General features: G+C 39.1%; 1 protein-coding gene, 1 long non-coding RNA gene and 1 pseudogene across 3 annotated transcripts; 1 reads left to right on the forward strand and 2 right to left on the reverse strand.

The window, feature by feature from the left end:
- Positions 1-9008: 9008 nt before the first annotated feature.
- Positions 9009-11606, forward strand: LOC145660013 (alpha-1-antitrypsin homolog; annotated as a pseudogene).
- A 1395-nt stretch (positions 11607-13001) lies between these two features.
- On the reverse strand, positions 13002-15249 carry LOC145660014 (uncharacterized). Of its 2 annotated transcripts, none has more exons than XM_081724024.1 (5): positions 15152-15249; positions 13890-14003; positions 13560-13674; positions 13344-13415; positions 13002-13245 (listed from the first exon to the last, which is right to left on the reverse strand). In XM_081724024.1, exons 2-5 carry the CDS (start codon positions 14001-14003, stop codon positions 13130-13132), a joined length of 417 nt encoding a protein of 138 aa, XP_081580150.1. In that variant the 5' UTR covers positions 15152-15249; the 3' UTR covers positions 13002-13129. The 2 variants fall into 2 exon arrangements, with proteins under 2 accessions (XP_081580150.1, XP_081580155.1); XM_081724029.1 differs by lacking the exon at positions 15152-15249 and adding an exon at positions 14578-14676.
- Positions 15250-19378: 4129 nt separating this feature from the next.
- LOC145660018 (uncharacterized) lies at positions 19379-21621 on the reverse strand. Its single transcript, XR_014126235.1, has 3 exons — positions 21552-21621; positions 21381-21413; positions 19379-20580 (listed from the first exon to the last, which is right to left on the reverse strand). It is a non-coding gene; the product is annotated as an uncharacterized LOC145660018 (long non-coding RNA).
- Between the last annotated feature and the right edge of the window lie 912 nt (positions 21622-22533).

The following is a 22533-nucleotide window of genomic DNA, read 5'->3' on the forward strand; positions in this document are numbered from 1 at the left end:
GCGTGTAGAGGAACTAAAGAAAGTGTGTGTGACCATGGGCTCACTCAGAGGGCTAACTCTCCTTATAGTTACTCTGTAAGAGAGCCTGAGTCCCCTGTGCACAAAGGTAAAGTAAAGCAAAGCACTTCTGAGATAGTTCTGAAGTCCTAGACAGCCTGCCTGCTGCCCATGGTGCTGAAATTACAGAGTTAGTTTCAGCACCATAGACAAACACAAACGGAGCCATTTAGTAAATCTTAGTTCTTTTTTTGTTGAGGTTGCTGTTCAGTTTCCAGTTTTGTATGAAGGATTTACTAAAGATTGTGTGCTAAACATATATTCAGTGCTAACATTTCTCTCAAGGTGTCTCTCTCAACATCTCAAAAAGTTTAAGTCAATGTTACACAATTAACACAATTCAGAGTACTTATTCTATATGTTACATTCTACATAAAATTCACCAGGTTGCCTTTACATTATGTGATGATATCATTAGTTTGATGTTACATTATCAGTTATGATGTGTATGATGTCATATGATGTCCTGAGTTATCATTATTTTGATTCATATGGTTCCTCTTGCTAAAAAGGACACTCTGGGAGTAACATTAGCTAATGTTACCTTAAACAAAAATCAAGAGAATGCCAGATTGATCCTTCCCCAAAAAAACAGTTGAAGCTAAAATTGTACTGGGGAAATTTTCCTGTGGATTGGGGCTGTGAATTAGGGAAAAAAAAAAAAAGACAAATAGTGTGATTAATCTCCTTAGTACCTTCAGGATGGGAAAGAAAAAAAAAGATTCCTACTTACTGCTTAGTGTCATCAAGGAATGTTTTACAATATAAGTAGATTTTCCAACAGTTAACTAAAAGGTGAAGTGTGTGACAGGAAGTTAATGTTTATCATTTCTCTTACATTATCTTAGGGGGAAATATAAACATGCTGTGACAATTTGTGTGTGCTTCAATTAAGTAGTATTAAGGCACACCTCAAATCCACCATGTGTACCTCATCTCCATCAGGTGGACCTCCACCAGGCAGACCTCATCTTCACCAGGTACACCATAACTCCACCAGGCAGAATTTAACTCCACCAGGTAGACATCAGCTCCATCAGTCACTCATCAGCTCCACTGGGAGGTCTGTAATATGTAAATTAGAGTCACATGTAACATTAGCATTCCTGCTCAAATTCTTAATCAATCATTTCATACATGTCTCACTGAATCCTTCGGAACTGGAAAATATACAAAACAGACATGGCAAGGAGACAAATGTAATGACACAAGCTTCCAGTTTGTTTGCTCTTCATGCATGCTGGCTGACCATGAAGGACTTTCCACAGAAGTTGGTACCAACTCTCAGACCTCTTATTCTATCAGAGTTCACAAAACAGTTTATTCAGCTCATGTCCTGAACTTGTGCCAAACCAAATCTACTAAGTCAATAAAAAATCTCACAAGCTTAAGTCTGCTTTCCTTATCTTGTTAGAATAGCAGAAAAAGTACAAATACTCTTCAGCTAACTTTGGGATCAAATGAACACTGGACACAACATTTGAACATTTGACTCTTTGTATGTAGGTTAGCTAAGAACATGATCATAAGGAATCTCAGTAATACTGGCATGCCAGGCACTGCAGAGACAAGCTTCATAACCTTACCAATAGAATCATGTGCTAAATAAAACATATAAGGGGTTTAATTCCATGTGAGCTGGAACTGAACTGAAAATCAAAATTCACTGCGTGCACAATGCTGTTCTCCCTTTTAGAATAAAATTAACAATATACTTCAACAGCTCCAGATCTAGATTGCTTTCTTTGAGGGGCAGTAAAACATAATGGGTTGGCATGTCATGCTCACGGACCGGAGGGCAGCCCGTTTCCATGGCTACCTAACCACTTACTTGTTTTCCCACTATCCCCTCTCTCTCTCTCTCTCTCTCTCTCTCTCTCTCTCTCTCTCTCTCTCTCTCTCTCTCTCTCTGTTTTATTCTGTTCCCTCGTCCGTTGTACTTTCTCACTGTTCTCTCGTCTACGTTGCTTTTTCTATTCGCGTCAGGTGTTCTCCCGTTGCTTCGTTTATGTTTAGGTTTCTTTACCATTTTCATATACGATAGTGTTGTGTGGTTTTCCTTTTAGTTCTGTTACCTGTGTTTGTCTCTTATCTTTAGTCTCGCTAAAGTAGCTGCTTCTGTGTGCTCCCCTTCCTTGTTTCTTCTTCCCTCGCTTGTCTTAGTTTTATGTTTCGTTGTTTTCCCGTTTGTCTTTCCTTAAATATTTATTTCCCTAATTTACGTAGTGTTCATCCTCACCCTGATTAGCCTGTTCTTCTTTTGTTTGTTCCTTGGTTTTGTCCTGTATTGTGTTCTCCTGGTGTTTATTAAACTTGTTCCTTTTCACTGTTCTGTCTATAGTTTCTTTTCTCCTGTTTTTGATTCCACTCACTCGCATGTCAGAGACGATGGTACTACGCACGTGTGTTCGCCCTCCACCTTCCTTGCGTTACACACGTTTAGTCATATTTTGAAATCCAGAACTGTATTAAGGGCTTGATTAGAGGAGGGATGTGAGGAGATGCAGTAAAAAAAATACATGCCGACAACCAACCCCTTGTAAAAGATATCTCCCTTTCCACGCCATCTGGATTAATATTAATGTGATGTCACTTAAGATGTCTTACTATTGTCACTCTAACCTTATGTGTGATTTACACGCTAAGTTACGTTGGGCATAGCAGGAATTCCTCGTGTCAAACGAGGTGGATTCGTAGAGTCTCGAGCTTTCTCTTTACATTGGTGACTCAGTGGAGGGCTTGGTGCGTCATGCATCTGCCTTGCATGATTCTAGAAATGCAACAAGATCTATGCACTTTATTCAAGGAATCGTTCAAGCCATGTGAAGGTTCTCAGACAGGTCAGTGGCACTGACATACAAAGAGCTCGGAAAGTACTAAGTAGAAGTTCAAAGCTAATATGAAAATAAGACATAACTATTTTATAGAATATGTCAGATAAATAGAACAGCATTTATATACTCAGATCAGTTACATAGCTCACATAGCTTACATAACCTCACGGGAATCAATACCAGAGCTAACAAGGCCAGAGTACAGTGTTTTGGCATCAGTAATGTTAATTAAAGGATAAAATCCTTGCAATGTTCCTGCTCTATTTGAAACGGCCCCTCAGTGGTTAATGTTTAAAGGACTGACCTCAGATTACACCAAACAGGGTATAAAATGAATGAACTGAATCCCAACAGTCTACTGCTGACAGGACGTGTATAGTAAGTACATGTACTGTAATATGACTGATATTCTGGAGATACAAATAATTGTTTTCCTCAGATTTTGTTTGAACTAAATGACAAACACTTCAACAGTGATCTATTACATCTTTAAAAATGTAAAAACTGAATTAAAGACTAGACCCAGAAGAAGTAACCATACAAGCTGTGATGTATACACCTCTCTTTGTTATGAAAATCCATACATTGACTATTTTCTAATGTAATAGTTGTGCTTAAATGAACCTGTGTGTGTTACATTTTAAATCCGTGCTGTGATTCTGCAGGTGTTAAAATGTCCAGTGCTGTTTGATGGTTGTCCTCATACTGTGAGTGGACTGGACTGTAGGCATCAAGGACCAGGATCATGATCATGACTATTCAGATCACCATCAACATCTCCATCATGGCAACGATGCAGCCCACCCCCACCAGGATGGAGAAGACAAACCCTGCCACAAACTCTCACCCCACAATGCAGACTTTGCCTTTCAAGTAGGTTCCATACTTTTTCCCTGTGTCATTTCTCATTATTACACAATTTATGGACATCTATGGTTTGATTTCTTTGCATGTGTGGATTGGATGGGTTGTTACCGGCATCTGGTGAGAATTTCATGTCAATAGCACCTTTAGAAATATATTTACTTAGAAAATTGGTGACGTGTTCAATACTTATTTCACCGCTGTATGAGAGTGCCACTGTTGTTGTACCATGTTTTATGTTAATAAACGTCTTTCACAGACGAGGGGGTCTGCACGTCCTGCTCCGCACCCATCAACACTTGGGCCACCAACACTGCAGCCTGAGCACTATAAACAGGCCACAGGCTCGATATCTTTGTTGGATATAAATAGAGGCCAATAGTGGAGAGAGAGGATGAGGATGAAGAAGAGCAACCATCACTAATGAGATCTGGGCTACTTTGGTTGACCAAATAGTTAAGCATGGATTGTGTTTCAGAAAAGCTGAGAAGGGATCCAGCCTAATCTGAGTCACTACACTACACTAAACAGTAAAAACAAACAAACAAAAAAAACCAAAACAAAACAAAACACTGTCTTCACAGTGGGAGACCGCTGTCTGGCTGAAACCCACCTGGGAAGTCTTGATAGCTGAGACCTCCTGATTGAAATGGATTCAGTACCAGTCCAGCTCTTTAACCCGCAAGTAGTGAGCTCTGCCCCTCCTCTGGTCTCCATGGTAATATAGAGTAGTACTGTCTTTTTTTACTGCTAGCTCAGTAAGGGATATGATGGGCATGTCAAAATTCATGAGATCAGAATCCTCTGTAGTCTCTCCCCCAAACCCACCCACACTCGGGAAAACACACAGAAGCACCAAACACATACACCATACACCACATGTAAAGGACTGCATCACATATGCAGTCAACCACAATGAGGTGTGACCTCTGTAACAGGCAGCTGGATACAGAAGTGGGTAGTGGACAAGAGCTGCATCATACACAGACTGAACAAGTGAAGAATAAATAACACACACAGGAATAAACAAGTGAGCACATTTCACATACCACGCCATAATAAAAAACAAGTTGTTTTTATAAATATACAGATTTATAGTGCAAAATGATTCTTGTAAGAGTCACAAAACTCTTGTACTCTTCTTGTTTCTCAATTTTGTCAGTCTTACTAAAGTCCCTACAATTCCTACCTTATGCTGATCTTAAGTAACTAATTAGCAATTAGCAAGTAATTAGCACCGGTTCCTGTCTACCAGACTGAACCACAGCGCAGATTTCAGTGCCACTTAACGGGACAAATCGGCAAAGAAGCAAATTTACTTTATTTTCCCTTAACCTGGATGGACAAGACATGTTTGGGGTCCATATTTCGCTCCTTTAGAACAAAAAAGCTGCTAACATTGCTAACAAACACTGGAAGCCAACAGCAACGATAGCTAATAGGATTTATAAATAAGTCAGATATCGAGCTACATGTCCTCAAACCTCATCCAGGTCGCTTCCCGGTGACGTGTTTCTTCACTTGTCTAGTTCACAGTGAGTTATACGACACACCGACTAGTCTGGGAGACATTTATTAACACTTGGATGCAGTTTGACTGGCTTGAGATTGGTTTGTGGGCTTGTATTTACCAAGGCTATATTTAAGTTGCTGTTGACCTCCAGTGTTTGTTAGCAATGTTAGCATTTAACAACTTTTGTTCTAAACTAAAGAGGCAAAATTTGGGCTTCAAACATTTCTTGGTCGATAGACCGAATCTGGGGTAAGTGGTGAGCTGCTACTCTCTGCTGATCCCAGATATAAATACCTTTGTGTAAATGAATGTATGAGGATGACAACACCTGTAGAGAGAAGGTAACACTCATCATCAGCAGAGTGGAGCACAAGGAGCAGATAAACACACACCTGCATTCTTACTGAGTTACACACACTACACACAGCTACAGCAGGACTGCTGATCCACACCGTACACACTCTTCAATACAGTCTACTGAATGACTTCACAAGTACACTTATAGTGGAGAGGAAGTGTATTCAAATGAAACTAACTAACTGAAACTGACTAACTAACCTTAACACAACACATACCAAATATAGAGATGCAGTCGGTTTTGTAAGTTGTCATGTGGTACGTCCTCTTTCTTCCTTATCAGTCAGTGATCTATCAGATATTCTCACATTGTCAGTGAGGACGGTCTCATTCTTAGTTAAGTGGCTCTGTCCTTTGTCATAGACACACGATGTAGAAGCTCAGGGGGTGAGACCCAACATAACCTCCCTCACTGCTGTTTGGTCAGTTCATTTCGCTACGACACCCAAAGTACTTCAAAGGCTTATTAATGAAAACAGTGTAACGCTTCTTACCTGGAGTGAGGAACAGGTGCTATGGGGTAACCGCGATGCGTGCAGTAAACATGGAGTGACATACACACACAGTTGTGGGCAATCTGAAAGACTTTTATTCTCTCCTGGACCACTTCAAGCCATCATTGTACTTATACATAAAGGAAACAGTAAAAAGCACCGTACAGCGTTACCAAAGAAAAAGGAGTGTTGAGAAGACGAACAGAAAGGTGACGGTTCTCCCCTCACACACACACACACACACACACACACTCTCTCAGTTACTCAATCTACATAACCATAAAGCTCCCTCTTAAAGGCGCAGTACAACTGTATCTGTTACAAGATTGCCAGATTGATCCTTCCCCAGAAAACTGTTGAAGCTAAAATTGTCCTGGGGAAATGTTCCTGTGGGTTGTGGTTGTGAATTCTAAAAAATTACAAACAGTTCACAGTGTGAACCTTCATGATGGAAAAAAAAATTCCTACTTAGTGTCATCAAGGAATGTTTTACAATGTAAGTAGATTTTCCAACAGTTAACTAAATGGTGAAGTGTGTGACAGGAAGTTAATGTTTATAATCTCTCTTACATTATCCTAGGGGGAAATATAAACATGCTGTGACACTTCAATTAAGTAGTATTAAGGCACACCTCAAATCCACCATATGTACCTCATCTCCATCAGGTGGACCTCCACCAGGCAGACCTCATCTTCACCAGGTACACCATAACTCCACCAGGCAGAATTTAACTCCAACAGGTAGGCATCAGCTCCACCAGGCACTCCTCAGCTCTACTGGGAGATCCTCGATATTGATGAGCAAGACAATCCTGCAGCTGTTTTCACCACAGTTAATACTGTGTTCCACTGAATAAATGATGATTTGATAATTATTACAGTCTGTAATATGTAAATTAGAGTCACATGTAACATTAGCATTACTGCTCAAATTCTTAATCAATCATTTCATACACATGTATCACTGAATCCTGTGGAACTGGAAAATATACAAAACAGACATGGCAAGGAGACAAATGTAATGACACAAGCTTCCAGTTTGTTTGCTCTTCAAGCATGCTGGCTGACCATGAAGGACGGTCCACAATAGTCGGGTGCCAACTCTCAGACCAAATCAGGTTTCACAAAACAGGTTATTGAACTTGTCCTGAACTTGTGCCAAACCAAAGTCAATAAAAAAAAAATCTCACAAGCTTAGGTCTGCTTGCCTGATCTTTTTAAGATAGCAGAAAAAGTACAAATACTCTTTAGCTAATTTTGGGATCAACTGAACACTGGACACAACATTTGAACATTTGACTCTTTGTATGTAGGTTAGCTAAGAACATGATCATAAGAAATCTCAGTAATACTGGCATGTCAGGCACTGAAGAGACAAGCCTCATATCCTTATCAATAGAATTATGTGCTAAATAAAACATATAAAGGGTTTAATTCTATGTGAGTTGGAACTGAAATGAAAATGAAACTTCACTGCGTGTACAATGCTGTTCTCAATTTTAAAATTAAATCCACAATATATTTTAACAGCCCTGGATCTAGACTGCTCTGGTTGAGGAGGCAGTAAAACATAATGGGTTGGCATGTGTTTAGTCATATTTTGAAAGCCAGAACTATATTCTGGGCTTGATTTGAAGAGGGATGTGAGGAGATGCAAATCTCCCAGTGAAAAAAAAAAATACATGCGGACAACCAACCCCTTGTAAAACATATCTCCCTTTACACCCCATCTGGATTAATATTAATGTGATGTCATTTAAGATGTCTTACTATTTTCACTCTAACCTTCTGTATGTTTTACACGCTAAGTTACGTTGGGCGTATCAGGAATTCCTCGTGTCAAACGAGGTGGATCCGTAGAGTTGCGATCTTTCTCTTTACATTGGTGACTCAGTGGAGGGTTTGGTGCATGATGCATCTGCCTTGTATGATTCTAGAAATGCAGCAAGATCTATGCTCTTTATTCAAGAAGAAAAACAATAACCAGCATTAACCAGTGAAAGATGTTTGGAGTTAATAAAACAGAAAATCTGAACGTATAATCAGGGGAATGTCCTAATATAGATTCAAATAAGTTTTTTTTTCACCACTTTTAAAGGGAAACATAAAATGTTTCACAATCTGCTCAATCGTCATGATGAGAAATGCTAAGCTAATTTAGTCAGATATTATTGCTAGCACTGTGGCTAACTCTGTGCATTTCAACCACATAAAGGCTCAGAGATGGAGCTTGCAGATGACCCTGATGGTAAATGATGACAGCAGGGCTAATGATACAAGCTTAAATTGAAATATGAGGTAAATAAATAAAATAAAAATGCATACACCTGAGATTGAAACATGCTGTGTGGCTAAATGTGCACTTTCAAAAGCTTCCAAAACTGGCTGCGATGGCGAGGAATCGTTCAAGTTGTGTGAAGGTTCTCAGAGAGGTCAGTGGTACCGAGAATAAAAAGAGCTCTGAAAGTACTAAGTACATGTTAGCTAATATGAAAAAAGACTGCCATCCTGTATAGCTGATAAAAAGAATTGCACTTATGTACACAGATCAGTTAGTGTATTCGAAGACCGCAGCAGCTGAGTTTGGAATGAGACTACACAGCCTCACAGAAATCAATACCAGAGCTAACAATGCCAGCGTACAGGGTTTTGGCATCAGTAATGTTAACTAAAGGATGAATGCTGTGCAATGTTCCTGCTCTATTTGAAACAGCCCCTCAGTGGTTAATGTTTAAAGGACTGACCTCAGATTACACGAAACAGGCTATAAAATGTATGAACTCAATCCCAATAGTTTACTGCTGACAGGACGTGGATGGTAAGTAAATGTACTGTAAGATGACTGATATTCTGGAGATACAAATAATTTTTTCCTCAGATCTTGTTTCAACTAAATGGCAAACACTTCAACAGTGATCTATTACATCTTTAAAAATGTAAAAACTGAATTAAAGACTAGACTCAGAAGTAGTCTCCATGCAGGCTATCACGTATATACCTCTCTTATGAAAATCCATGTGTTGACTATTTTCTAATGTAACAGTTGTGTTTAAATGAACCTGCATATGATACATTTCAAATCTGTGCAGTGCTTCTGCAGGTGTTAAAATGTGGGGAAAGGTCCAGTGCTGTTTGATGGTTGTCCTCATACTGTCAGTGGACTGGACTGTAGGCATCAAGGAGCAGGATCATGATCAAGACCATTCAACAGATCACCATCAACATCTCCATCATGGCAAGGATGCAGCCCACCCCCACCAGAATGGAGAAGACAAACCCTGCCACAAACTCTCACCCCACAACGCAGACTTTGCCTTCTCCCTCTACAAGAAGCTGGCCAGCCATCCTGACACCCAGGGCAAGAATATCTTCTTCTCTCCTCTGAGTATCTCCATGGCTCTATCCATGCTGGCCCTGGGGGCCAAGAGCAATACCCACTCACAAATCTTCAGCACTCTGGACTACAGTGCTCTCACAGCTGATCAGGTCAATGAAGGCTATGAGCACCTTCTCCACATGCTGGACCACAGCCAGGATGCCCTACTGTTGGAGATAGGAGGAGCTGCAGCTGTACAAAAAGGCTTCAAGCCTGAAGACAAGTTTCTGAAAGATATCCAGCACTTCTACAAAGGTGAAGCCTTCAGTGTGGACTTTTCCACACCTGAAGTCGCTGTGCAAGAGATCAACAAGTTAATTGCCAAAAAGACCAAGGACATGATCACTGATATGGTCAAGAGTCTGGATGCTGCCACTGTGATGATGCTCATCAACTATATGTATTTCAAAGGTAAGAGTAGACAAGCAGAACCCACTAGAGATTAAATAATTTTTCATGTATTTCACCTGAACTGCACTAACCAGTTTTGTATTTCACTCTGTCAGGTAAATGGCAAGAGGCTTTTAAAGTGGAGCACACCAGCAAAGGTGACTTTCATGTGGATGAGAACACCACAGTGCCTGTGGATATGATGAACAGAAATGGCAAATATGACTTCTACTATGACCAGGGCAACTTTACGTCCATTATCATGCTGCCATATAATGGAAACGTGTCCATGATGATCGTCCTGCCTGACCAGGGAAAAATGGAGGAGGTGGAGAAACACATCAGCAAGGATCACCTCAAGTACTGGAAGGAAAAAGTCCACGAAACGTAATGTATCATGAAATGCTTTTAAAAATAGAATTTCACTTAAACATGTTAAGTACTACCACAGAGTAGAACCTTTACTCCCTGACAAGGTCACCAATGGCAAAAAAGTATTAAATAAATATTTTTGCTTATGCTATTCCATGTAAGAGTGTGTTTTCCTGACTGATCATCTCTGTTCTCCAGCACTTTGGACTTGTATATGCCCAAGTTCTGAGTGTCTGCTTCCTCCTGTCTTGGGGACACACTGAAGGAGATGGGAATGGTTGATGCATTCTCAGACAGCGCAGACTTCTCTGGAATCAGTAAAGGGGCCAAATTGGCAGTTTCCAAGGTATGTGGTAAACCCTTTAAGAGATTTGCTGTCATGTCTAGAGTGTCACATTATAAGTTTGGGAAATATTGTTTAAAACCTTCTCAGTAGACGTCTGGGGGGTCTTTGGGGCAAAAAAATCAATGGCTTTCTGATGTCTGTTTGTTTTGGAAAGAACAATGATGTGATCATTCTCTTCCGTTATGGGAAATTTGGTGGGATCTTGGCAGAGACTGCCCATCTTAAATATCCAGTAGAATTTAGACTGCACTCTCAGCTTCAAATAAAAAATTGAATTTTTAGGTTTGCCTCTCTTGATATGATACGATATGAAGTAACATTTATACAGCGCCTTTCTCAGTACCCAAAGACGCTTTACACTGCACAATGATTTTACATTCAGTCAACACACTGGTGAGATGCCACAGCCAAATTCCAACTGCTTTCCATCAAGGACTGTTCAGAAGTTAATGCATCTACTGCTTACATACTTTAAAGTGTCATTCAATGACTGCCCAGATTGGTCCTTCCCCACAGGTCCTACACAAGGCCGTCCTCAGCGTGGATGAGCAGGGCACTCAGGCTGCAGCTGCCACAACTGTTGAAATCGTGCTCATGTCAGCGTTGCCTTTCAAAACAGAAGTCAGCAGACCGTTCCTAGTCTTCATTGTGGAGAAGAACATCAGGAGTATCCTGTTCATGGGAAAGATAACCAACCCCACTGTGTAGTGGTAGACGTCTCCCACACAGTCTAGTCAGCAGTACGATGGGAGTGCTACTGATATCTCTCATATCAATTAGCAACAAATATAGTCACGTCTCTGTATTATCTCAGAGCAATGAAAGGCTAAATGTTGTGCTATTTTAGTGAGCTACATATAGAAGGGACTTCATTTAGCTATAATTAAACTTAAAATTAAATGCTCCTTTCAGACTTAGTCCAGTTCCCTTACACCAGATATGAGAAAAAGTAACAGACTGTTGGATTATTTCTGATGGCACAGTGAATACAGATGTACACAAACCCAGGCATCTGAATGGAAATAAAGTTGTTGAGTGATATTTGAATGAGTCTTCATTTGTTTTGACAAACCAATCATGGCAGTCTGTAGCACACAAATCAGGGGCAGTTATAACATTAGGTATGTTGGTCATATATATCAGTGTTTCATACAAATATTACTTAAGTCATATGGAACTATGTAATTCTAAAACAGACATAGCAATGTGACAGACGTACATTAAGCTCCAAACTCTCTAACAGTCCTGTGATTCACTTATAAATCAGTTTTGAGTTATTTCCCAGTGCGTTGTCTTGTATGTTGATTCACTATGATGATCTGATCACAGCAGTTGGTGCAACATCCAGGCCCCTCTGAGTCTGTCAGGGTTCAAAATCAGATTTATCACCTTTGATTTGGTGTCAGATAAAGTAATAAGAATTACACTAACGCTGTGTCTAAGCCAGTAACTGGATGGGCCATATTTGATGTAATTTGTGTTAATTTGTCCATTTGAACAGTAACTGAGTCAGAAATCAGACTTCAAAATGCTGTTCTCAATTTAAAGAATGTACAGTGTATGGTAGCTAGGTCTGACATTGAGGATTTTAGAGGGGGTCTCATTTTTTTTTAAGATGGTGCATTATAGAGTAAAAATGTTTGTTCTTTTTTCAAATTTATTTGATCTTATATGACTTAATGTCTGTACTGGATCTGAAAACCTCCTTGTCCTGTAACAGATATCTTAACTTTATTATATATCTCTAGGATTAGGTAAAACCATGCATATTAAAAGTAATATGTTTTAAACCATTGTATTCTTAGATTTAGTGCTTAGATTTTTAGCAAGGCCCAATCCCCTCTCATTTTTCCTCCTACTCCTTGTTTTCAAGTGTCATCTTGCTCCTTGGGACTGAGTTAAAAAGGCTAGTGGTTGAAATCTACCCCTGTCTTCTGCATCCATTTTTTCAATGATTCACAAGGGATTCTGAGAAATTTCTCCTAATGCACAATTTGAAGTGAGACTCTGAAACCCTCAGTTTGGAGGGCCATTTAGCTCTAAGAGCTCACCCTAGCCCTCTATCAGACACCCAACCCCTACTCTTGAACACAGTTGTCAGTGTGTGCTGGGAGGTCAATGGTGTTTCCATTGAGATAAGGAATTACATAAACTGAGATGCTCAGTTTATGTTTTCTCTTTACTGTACTTCCTCTCACTAAAGGTGAGTGTGAAATTCTCTCTTAATGCTGAGTGACATGAAACTGTACATATATGTGATAATCTAAAAATGTTATTAAAGTGAGTTGAATCATTCAAGATTTATTTGGCTGAATTAGAATTATAACCTGGTTGGTCTTAGAATGAAAAATATGATTAAAAGGTCCAGAATGCAAACAGACAAAATCTTTGCATGAAGTAAAGTTTATTAATCAAAAATAAATCAAAAAGTCAAAAGATGTTATTTCAGAAGATGAAAAGACAGGTTGGGGAAAATGAAGGGAAAAAAGAAATACAAAATAAATTGGTAAAAAGACCTGGGAAAAGTTAAAGAGTAGGGCTAATTTTGTTGGAGCGCTTGGCACAGGACAAGGTGCTTTTTATAGCCTGCCATGCTCGTCTGAAGAAGATGCGTACTCTCTTCAACTTCTTGCATTCTGAGCCTTTATATTTGAAATAAAAGTAGAATTTTAAAACTGGTGTGCATGGAGTGGATGTATGTAAACTCTGATTATTGATGTGGTGCTTTGATGCTACTCACCAGCTGGGGTATTCTCCACTTTGACTGCCTCTGTAATAGATTCCGCTACTCCACCCAGATCCTCTCTTACATCTACAAATGTTTATTTTTCCCAAAAATCAATACAAATGGAATTACATAATAAAGTACAGGCACATATTTAAAGTGAACAAACATCATGTCCTACTGTGTGTTCTTAATGAAAAGCTAGATTTATGCAAGAAAGTACATCTGCACCTTCTACATGGGCGCTGTGGTCCAAAGAGCAAATCTCTTCCTTTGACTCTGTGATCATAAAGTGTTCAGCAGTTCTGCTCCGGATGGTACGAACCTCCTTACAGTCCTCCCATTTCTTGGGTGAGAAATGAGAAATAATCAGTGATGAATTGTAAAGGAAATGAATCATCCATTGACCACCCCTGGGCAGTGGAAACTCCACTAATGGACAGCATATTTTGGACTACCATCTGTATAAGTCAGGAAAGTGTGAAGGCTAAATAAATAAAACTGTGGATACAGTCTATATAAATCATTAAAATTATAGTATAAAATGATGTAGACACTTACACTTTCTCCCAGTTTGGCCGAGTAATGCTGCTTAAACCCAGCAATGGTAGCAGGGTCTTTATGACTCTTGTATCTTCTGGTAATGATATTAGTAATGAAGTTGTCCCTTGGCATCTAGAAAGGACAGAAGAAAGCTCTATGGTATTGAACGATAATAAAGCCATTTTATTTCTTTTAAAAAGTGAACAGTTTGTATGTGTTTTTTGACAACTAAAAAAAAAAAAATTAAAATTAAAGATTTATTCCTAAGAAGTAATTGAATTTGAACTGAAAATTAGGCTTTGATTACAACACAATTTTCTATAAAACAAGGCTTATTTTACATGCATTTGTGCACAGGATTACCTTTGTACCCCAGTTTCATATCTCTATATGGAAATGAGAAATCAAAGCCTGTAGACTTTATATATTTATATACAGTTATTATGTAACAGAACAAATGGCCACCCGTAGCTCAATTTCTTCTACAAATGTTAATAAATGTGAAATAAAGGTTGTCTGTTGTGCGACAGTGCATAATGGCCACACTCGTGGTCTTGCAGAGGCTTTTCTAAAACAAGCCCATAAGTCACTTTCCCTTGTCTCAGTCAACGTATTTCATCTAATGGAGTTCGGTTACCCGAATATTTTCAGCTACGTCCCCTTTTATTTATCAAGGTTTCCTTTTGTTAGTTCATTCTCTACTCACTTATTCCGCATTTGAAAATATTTGTGCGGTCCGTGAAATTAAACAGCTGTGATGGCCCGAGTGCCGCAGGTCCCACAAACTCGCTTGACGTAGACAGACGTTTATTAGACGAACACGAATAAAGAACACAGTGGCGCTCACAAGAAACAGGCAAAATGAACATGTGCAGCATTGAACATAGCTTACAAACATAAAGTGCACCACGTACGTGAACATTAGCGAACACAGACCGACAGGGATGCACACACCAACCGGGGTTTAAACACACACAGACATTAGGAGAATAACCCGGTGCAGGCGTGTGACTACATAGTCGTGGTTTCACACAAGACCATGAACTCCCACTACAGGCGGCGGGCCGTACCACGTGACTAGTGGGGCTGGGAGCTCACTATCAGCTCGCTAATTAGCTCTCCGTTCAGTCAAAAGTTCCCCATCATTAAAATGTGTGTTCTCATTTTAAATTCGCATATTGGCTACTTGTTTATAATACGATTCCGTTATCAAATATTTAGTATCTGCCTTTGTAGATAAAATTAAATTCTACTTAAGTTTTGTTTTCGTTTCTCAGTACCTCTTACGCGTGAAGAATTGTTTGTAGTCTCTGTTGATGTTTTGTCTAAAATGATCGTCATCGGCAAATCCACTCAATAAACTGATCTGGGGTCAGAAATAGAATGACACACATTATGACATAATGGAGGGCTAAATTCTGTTCAGTGGCTGTTTAGAACAATGAAAAAAGTGCAGCTGAAATGACATTATAGTCTCATATTATAAATCACACTATCACATTTTAAAATAATTTCCCCCTCTTTATGCTATCATTTTGTCATCAGGCTCAGATTAAAAAATCTAAATAAATAAAGTAAATATAACCTATACATGTAAACTATATATTAATTAATTAGTAATCATTCCACATAGGTACAATTCACTCTCTCTGTATTCGTTATAATCCAAAGTCATTTGAACACTCATTAAGGATCAAAATGCAACCTAAACAACAACTATAATAATAAATTCTTAAGAAATTATACAATTTTAACTGAAAATTAGGCTTATTGATCACAATACAATGTTCAACAAAACGGCTTATCTTTACTCTGGTGTTTCAGTACCAAGGCTACGCAGTTATGCAAACACTTTCTTGCATAATATATGCTTATATTATGAAATTGAGCAACTAGACAAACAGAATTAAATGCTCCGTTCATTACTGATTCAAATGGTTCATTATTTTTTTTAAATATATTTTTTAAAAGTGCAGGATTGTAGCCCCAAAATAACCTGCACATGGTTTTACAGGGGTTATTCCAATATGTGCTTTATAACACAACGTTTTGATCACATCTTCACAAAGGTTAATTACTGCTGAAAAGAAATAAGGTTAGCATACATTTTTTAATTTTCTTATAGCCTATAAAGAACACCCAACCAAACAACCTAGCTACAAAGAGACAAGGATAAAAACGTCATTACATGTATTATATAGGCATACAGATTTGAAATTAATGTGGTAAATGCAGTGGACAGGATGGAGTCTAGAATTCATCATCTGTTGAAGCATCTGTGGTGACATCCTCATATGGCTCTTCAGTGTCTTCATCAGTTTCACCATAACCTGCCACCATTAGGTGGTGTGTTTCTTTCACAGCTACCAGGTCTGTCTTCAGCTCCTCAAGCTTTGGGAATACAACACTGTGCAGGCCACAGTAAGCTTGAGCAGAAATTCCTGAAGGGTAGTTTAAAAAAAAAAAATCAAACTGTGTAATAAAAGCACCATTAAAAATCACCACAACACAATCTACAATCTAACAACCAAACATCACACCCTATCAAAAATAAACACAATCACATTCTGAATGCAAGATTATATATAATCAGGTCATAAACACAACATGAATAATTAACTGATCATATTAATAGGGCTTTGAAAAGTAGGATCCAGTGTAGAGTCACGTATGAATGCTGGGAAACAAAGTATCTATGAGTATGGCCCTTTGTAGGAAAGATCATCTGTAAAACAGTTCAAGAACGTATATTGTCGTGTCCGTTGATGCAGGAAAGAAGAGAAGGGAACCAGTGCGTTACCCTGTGGCCTTTTATTAATGCAGAGCTCTGGAGATGTCACTTCACAACGCATTGCGAGTGAGATCTAAAGCATAACTTTGCAGCAGACAGACTTATAGTTTTTCTGGCTTTGCACCACTTCTGCTTTTGTGTTTTTCCATCTCAGCCGTCACCTCTGTTTGACCATCTCCTACACATGTCTTCTTGTGTAATCACACATATGCACATCTACGGCATTTCCTTTTATGTCTGGAAATACAGTAATTATTTTATTAATTCAAGCATTAGTCCTATTCCATTCTGCACATTATTCTCCATTAGTGTAAGCTTAGCATTCATTTAATTTATGAAACCCCACAATATGTAAGGCAGGCTTGAACCCAGATCAGCTAAGTGATAACACCAATAGCCTACTGGGTGAGCAACCACACTCTAACAAGGGTGGGCCCCTGTGCAAAACAGTTAGATCTTGGATCAAGTAAAACAAAATGAAAAAAACTAAACACCATGCCAAGCATGGAAAAAGGAAGAACGGGAAGAAATGGCAACCCCGATGCACTGAGGAAAACCAAACTAAAATTTCCCAAACAAGACCAGAAAACAGGGAAGAATTTGAATGGCTAAGGGAAGCCTTGGGAGAGAGACAGACTAGAGATGGAAAACTGGAGAGGGGAGGTATAAAAACACAAACACCCTCACAGATAAGAAGTGAGGTGTAGCAGGAAGGCTCACAGACCACAATACCTGAAGTTACCAGCTAGGAGCTTGGCTCAAATATTTAACAAACACCCAGCACTGAATGGCTGGGTCACGGGGCTTTTATTAGGTCTAACCCAGCTGTTGGGTGTTAAACCTGATTAGTGGTGTGGTTGACTTGAGGCCTCCCTCTGGTGGCCGGAGGGGCCTTGGCCTGGTGCCAACCCTTACAGTATCCTATATGAAGTGAACTGCATTAAGAAATTAATTGTTGATGTCACTTACTATTATTATTGTTAATAGTAGTAGTATTTAGTGGGGAATCATTTTATGGTGTTGATTGGAGAATACTATTAAACAAATTAATCTTACCATCAGTAGCAGTTGATGAAATTAATAACATAACCATTTGGAGATGTCATTGTTGTAGTAGGTTTAGTTGAAACTGTTGGACTTGATGTGTCAGTGTCCACTGGAGTAAGAGTTACAGGTTTATATGGAGCCTCTGCAAGAATAGAAAAGTGTGGTCAGTTATAAGTATGAACTCTGTGTACTGTTCACTCTCACTGGAGATCACTTCCCATGTTTTTCTGTTTGTGTTGTATTTATACCAGGTGAAGCTCTCAGGTCTGGTGTGTATATCAGTGCAGGAACAGGGCAGCAGTACTGGTTCTCCTGCGTATACAGTGATCTCTGTGATCCTGTGATGTTCCAGTGTACAGCCTTCAGCTACACCAGTTGAAGTCCTTCACTATCAATGTCTTCAGCACATGTGTGTTTCAAATTAAAAATTCAACATTGATTTTCTTTTTGACATGGCTTAACTATCTCAAGCACGCAGTGACTTGCTTTAAGCACATTATTATATGCAGAAAGCCTAATTATCTTTTACATACTTGTAAGTTACACTATACTGTTACTTCCTTTAACTAGTAGAGGGATTGTTGAGAGTAAGATTTACTCCATCACAGTATAACGATTGCTTACTTTGCTCTATTATACTCTAGCCTGAGTGCTGCAGCTGATATGCATGAGATTTAACTGCACCGCAATAATACATTGATTTCAAGATTTACGACTGATGGCAGTCTAAAAAGCAAATCGTAAGTGTTCAAATTCTACCTTATATATTCAGATAACATGGAGTGTTATACGTTATCAGAAATATATGAGATGTCGTCTCTAACTGGACTCCTACTAGATGTTTTCAGTGTTTCTTAACAAAGTAGCTACTGTGTAGATATTTGATGATCTACAGAAGTAGAGGGAAAGTCACACTTACCATCAGCAGCAAGGAGCAGATAAACACACACCTGCATTCTTACTGAGTTCCACACACACACTACACATGGCTACAGCAGGACTGCTGATACACACTGTACACACTCTTCAATACAGTCTACTGAATGTTCTGACAACTACAGTTATAGTGGAGATGAAGTGTATTCAAATGAAGCTTTGACAAACTTCTATCCCCAACACACACAACAAATATAGGGAGGCAGTAGGGTTTTATAAGTTTTTAAAAGTCATTTGGTGTTTCCTCTTTCTTCCTTAACAGTCTCACATTATAAGTGAGAATGTCATCATTGGCTCAGTCCATTGTCACAGAGATGTGGCGGCCCAGTGGGAGAGACCCAAAATGACTCCCTAAGTGCTGTTAGTTCAGTCCAGCACACCTGCCCCTTTGTACATGCATCATTTATGAACGTATTTAAACCCATCTGTTACTGGAGTGGTTGTCGGTCTTTGTTTGTGCTCAGGTTGGCGTTAATGGTCATTTAATAAATGCATGTCTTCGTCAAGAGACGTCTGTGCTTCCTGCTCCTTGCCTTGTGGCACTTGGGCTGTCACAACAAACAAAATATTTGTATTTTCTTATACCTGCGTGCGGGGGGTGGCATAACGTGAATAAGTGAATAAATCATATAAAAGCAGACATTGTGTTCACTTTGTTTTCAGTAGGCTACACCAAAAGTGAGGAGAAGGCCTTCAGTATTTTGAGGAGTTCCCTTCAGTATTCTGGGAAGAGTCTCATATATAGTCAGGGCCATTGGACCTGGACTTCACCATCTCTCACACCAATCTTATTCCCACTTCCTAAAAAAAGAGAGAAGCCTGCAGCCAAGGGATCAGTTAAGATGAGACAAAGAGCAAACGTAAAAATAATGTATATGTAACATGCTGCAACCGTCCCTGATCTGGGCTGAGACCTTCCCCAAGGTCGGGGTCAGTTGCAACATCTGACTTCTTCGATTCAAATAAATAAGTGGATGTCATGTGTAATCATTTACCATTTTTTCTTCACAAACTCAAATATTTACTGTATAAACTGAAAAATCTTTAGGATTTAGCGTTGTTGTGCATCACTAAACTAATATTTAGTTGTATAACTACTGTTTCTGAGAACTGCTTCACATCTGTGTTGCATGGAGTCGACCAACTTCTGGCTGCTGTAAACAGGTATTCCAGCCCAGGATGCTTTGACAACTTTCCACAGTTCCTCTCCATTTCTTGGTTTTGCCTCAGAAACAGAATTTTTTATGTCCCCCTCAAGTTTTCTATCGGATTAAAGTCCGGGGATTGGGCTGGCCACTCTGTAACTTTAATTTTGTTGGTCTGGAACCAAGATGCTGCTCGCTTACTGGTGTGTTTTGGGTCGTTGTCTTGTTGAAACATCCATTTCAAGGGCATTTCCTCTTCAGCATAAGGCAACATGACCTCTTCAAGTATTTTGAGATATGCAAACTGATCCATGATCCCTGGTATGCGATAAATAGGCCCGACACCATAATAAGAGAAACATCCCCATATCATGATGCGTGCACCACCATGCTTCACTGTCTTCAGAGTGTACTGTGGCTTGAATTCAGTGTTTGCGGGTCATCTGACAAACTGTCTGCGGCTCTTGGATCCAAAAAGAACAATCTTACTTTCATCAGTCCACAAAACGTTTCTTCATTTCTCTTTAGGCCAGTCCATGTGTTCTTTGGCAAATTGTAACCTCTTCAGCACATGTCTTCTTTTTAACAGTGGGACTTTGCGGGGGCTTCTTGCTGATAGATTAGCTTCACACAGGCGTCTTCTAATTGTCACAGTACTCACAGGTAACTTCAGACTGTCTTTGATCACCCTGGAGCTGATCATTGGCTGAGTCTTTGCCATACTGGTTATTCTTCAATCCATTCAAATGGTATTCTTCCATTTTCTTCCACATCTCTCTGGTTTTGTTTTCTATTTTAAAGCATTGGGGATCATTTTAGCTGAGCAGCCTATCATTTTCTTTATATCATTTTCACTTCTTTACATGTTTTCCCCTCTCCAATCAAAGTTTTAGTCAAAGTATGCTGTTCTTCTGAACAATGTCTGGAACGACCCATTTTTTTCAGATTTTCAGAGAGAAATGCATGTACATGTGTTGGCTTCATCTTTAAATAAAGGCCACCTGATTGACATCTGTTTTTTCACAGAAGGAATGACCTCACTAATTGAACTCCACAGTTATTATTTTGAACACACCCATTTCAATTAATTATTCAATTACACACCTACTGGTAAATTATTTACCATGTAGTAATATAATTTCTACCAAAAACAGTGATTGATATGATTAGTCATGTTGGACTGCTATTATTTCATCTCCCTTTGTAACTCAGTACAGTAAGTGATGTGGAGTCTGAGCTTCCTAGACACCACCATCTCCACTGATTTCAAACTAGAGATCACAACAGCCATAATCAAAAACGTTCATCAGTGTATCAGGAGCTGCTTTGTATCAGAAACTCACCATGGACCCCACACAACTAGGGAACGCCACACACTATCTGTATAAAACCCTCTGCTCAGGTATTTGTTACTGCTTCAACAAAACCTGAACTTCACAACTTGTGTTTCCCAAAGATGGTTTTCCTTTAAAAAAAATTTAAAACCATAAAAAAGTGCTGTATGTGATATATGTGATCCTTTATTTTAACTATATTGTACTAATTGTATTGTATCATCTGAACCCCCCTCAGATACAAAGTAGCACTCACTTGAACATGTGAACAAAGCACAGCAAAACAATCCTGTAAACAAACACACACACACACACATACACACATACACACACACACCATGGAAGATTTGACCTTGAAGGACATGTGCCAGTAATGATGTGGAGGTTGTTTTTCTTATGTTACAGTGGATGGTATGTGAGCATTCACCTGTGTCTCCTGCTCTCTCTTCTCTTCTGTTTGCCCCTTTCTTAGCCTCGTTTGTCCATGTCTCTGGACTACATTAGAAAACCAGACAGTGTGACCCACAACTTGTATGCATGCATGCGTGTGTGTGTGTGTGTGTGTGTGTGTGTGTGTGTGTGTGTGTACCTTTGTATCTCCAGCACAAGACCCCCACGAGACCCAGCAGCAGGAGGAGGACAGCTCCCACAACAGTAGTCATGAGGATATATGATAGATCACCAGCAGGGTTTTGGACATCTGAAGGCAAACGTTATACAAATGTTATGTGTATTTGTGTGCGTGTTAGTGTTTGTGTTTTTACACAGCATGCATTTTAATTGCTTTTTAAGATATTAGGAGACCATGTTGATATGCAGTAAATGCATGTTACCGTCAGTCAGAGTCTTTGCACTGTCAGTAGTGGAAGCGTCAGCTGGAGCCTTTGCACTTGTTTTGCCATCAAATCTTGATGTAAATTCTGTTGTTGAGATTCCTGGAGAGGGAGATGTGTTTGTTAGCATAAGATGGTGTACTGCTTTAGTACTAGCAGTACTAGGGTAGCAGTACTGAGTCTCCTGTGTGTGCAGTGATGTGTTTTGTCTCCCTGTTGTTTTTTAATTGCTCAATTTAATACTGATTTAATACTCAACCTGTAGAAACACACCCTACTGTCATACTCCACCACATTTGCTTGTTAAATTAATAAATATTTACTCTAATATTATATGATTTTTAGCATTGTTCTAATGACATTCACTATCCTTATAACAATGATAGTTATAAGGTGTAACTGAGCAAATTGGTTGCTCCATTTAGGTAACAATTTGAGCTTTGTTTGATATTAAGTACCAATTTAACAATTTTTTAATATTTGATCAGAATCTACATTTCAAATTTACTAACATGTTTGTTAAGAGTGGTCTTCATAAGTCCTTCATAACAGCTAACACAAACCTAAATACACTTT

This window comes from Electrophorus electricus, chromosome 2 (assembly GCF_041902795.1).
Source record: "Electrophorus electricus isolate QZ-2024a chromosome 2, ASM4190279v1, whole genome shotgun sequence".
NCBI lineage: Eukaryota > Metazoa > Chordata > Actinopteri > Gymnotiformes > Gymnotidae > Electrophorus > Electrophorus electricus.

Coding starts and splice junctions, on each gene's coding strand:
- LOC145660014 (XM_081724024.1), bottom strand. CDS start 14,003: ATGCCAAGGGACAACTTCATTACTAATATCATTACCAGAAGATACAAG. Junction 13,675..13,889: donor CGGCCAAACTGGGAGAAAGT/GTAAGTGTCTAC, acceptor TTCTCACCCAAG/AAATGGGAGGACTGTAAGGA. Junction 13,246..13,343: donor AGTGGAGAATACCCCAGCTG/GTGAGTAGCATC, acceptor TCAAATATAAAG/GCTCAGAATGCAAGAAGTTG.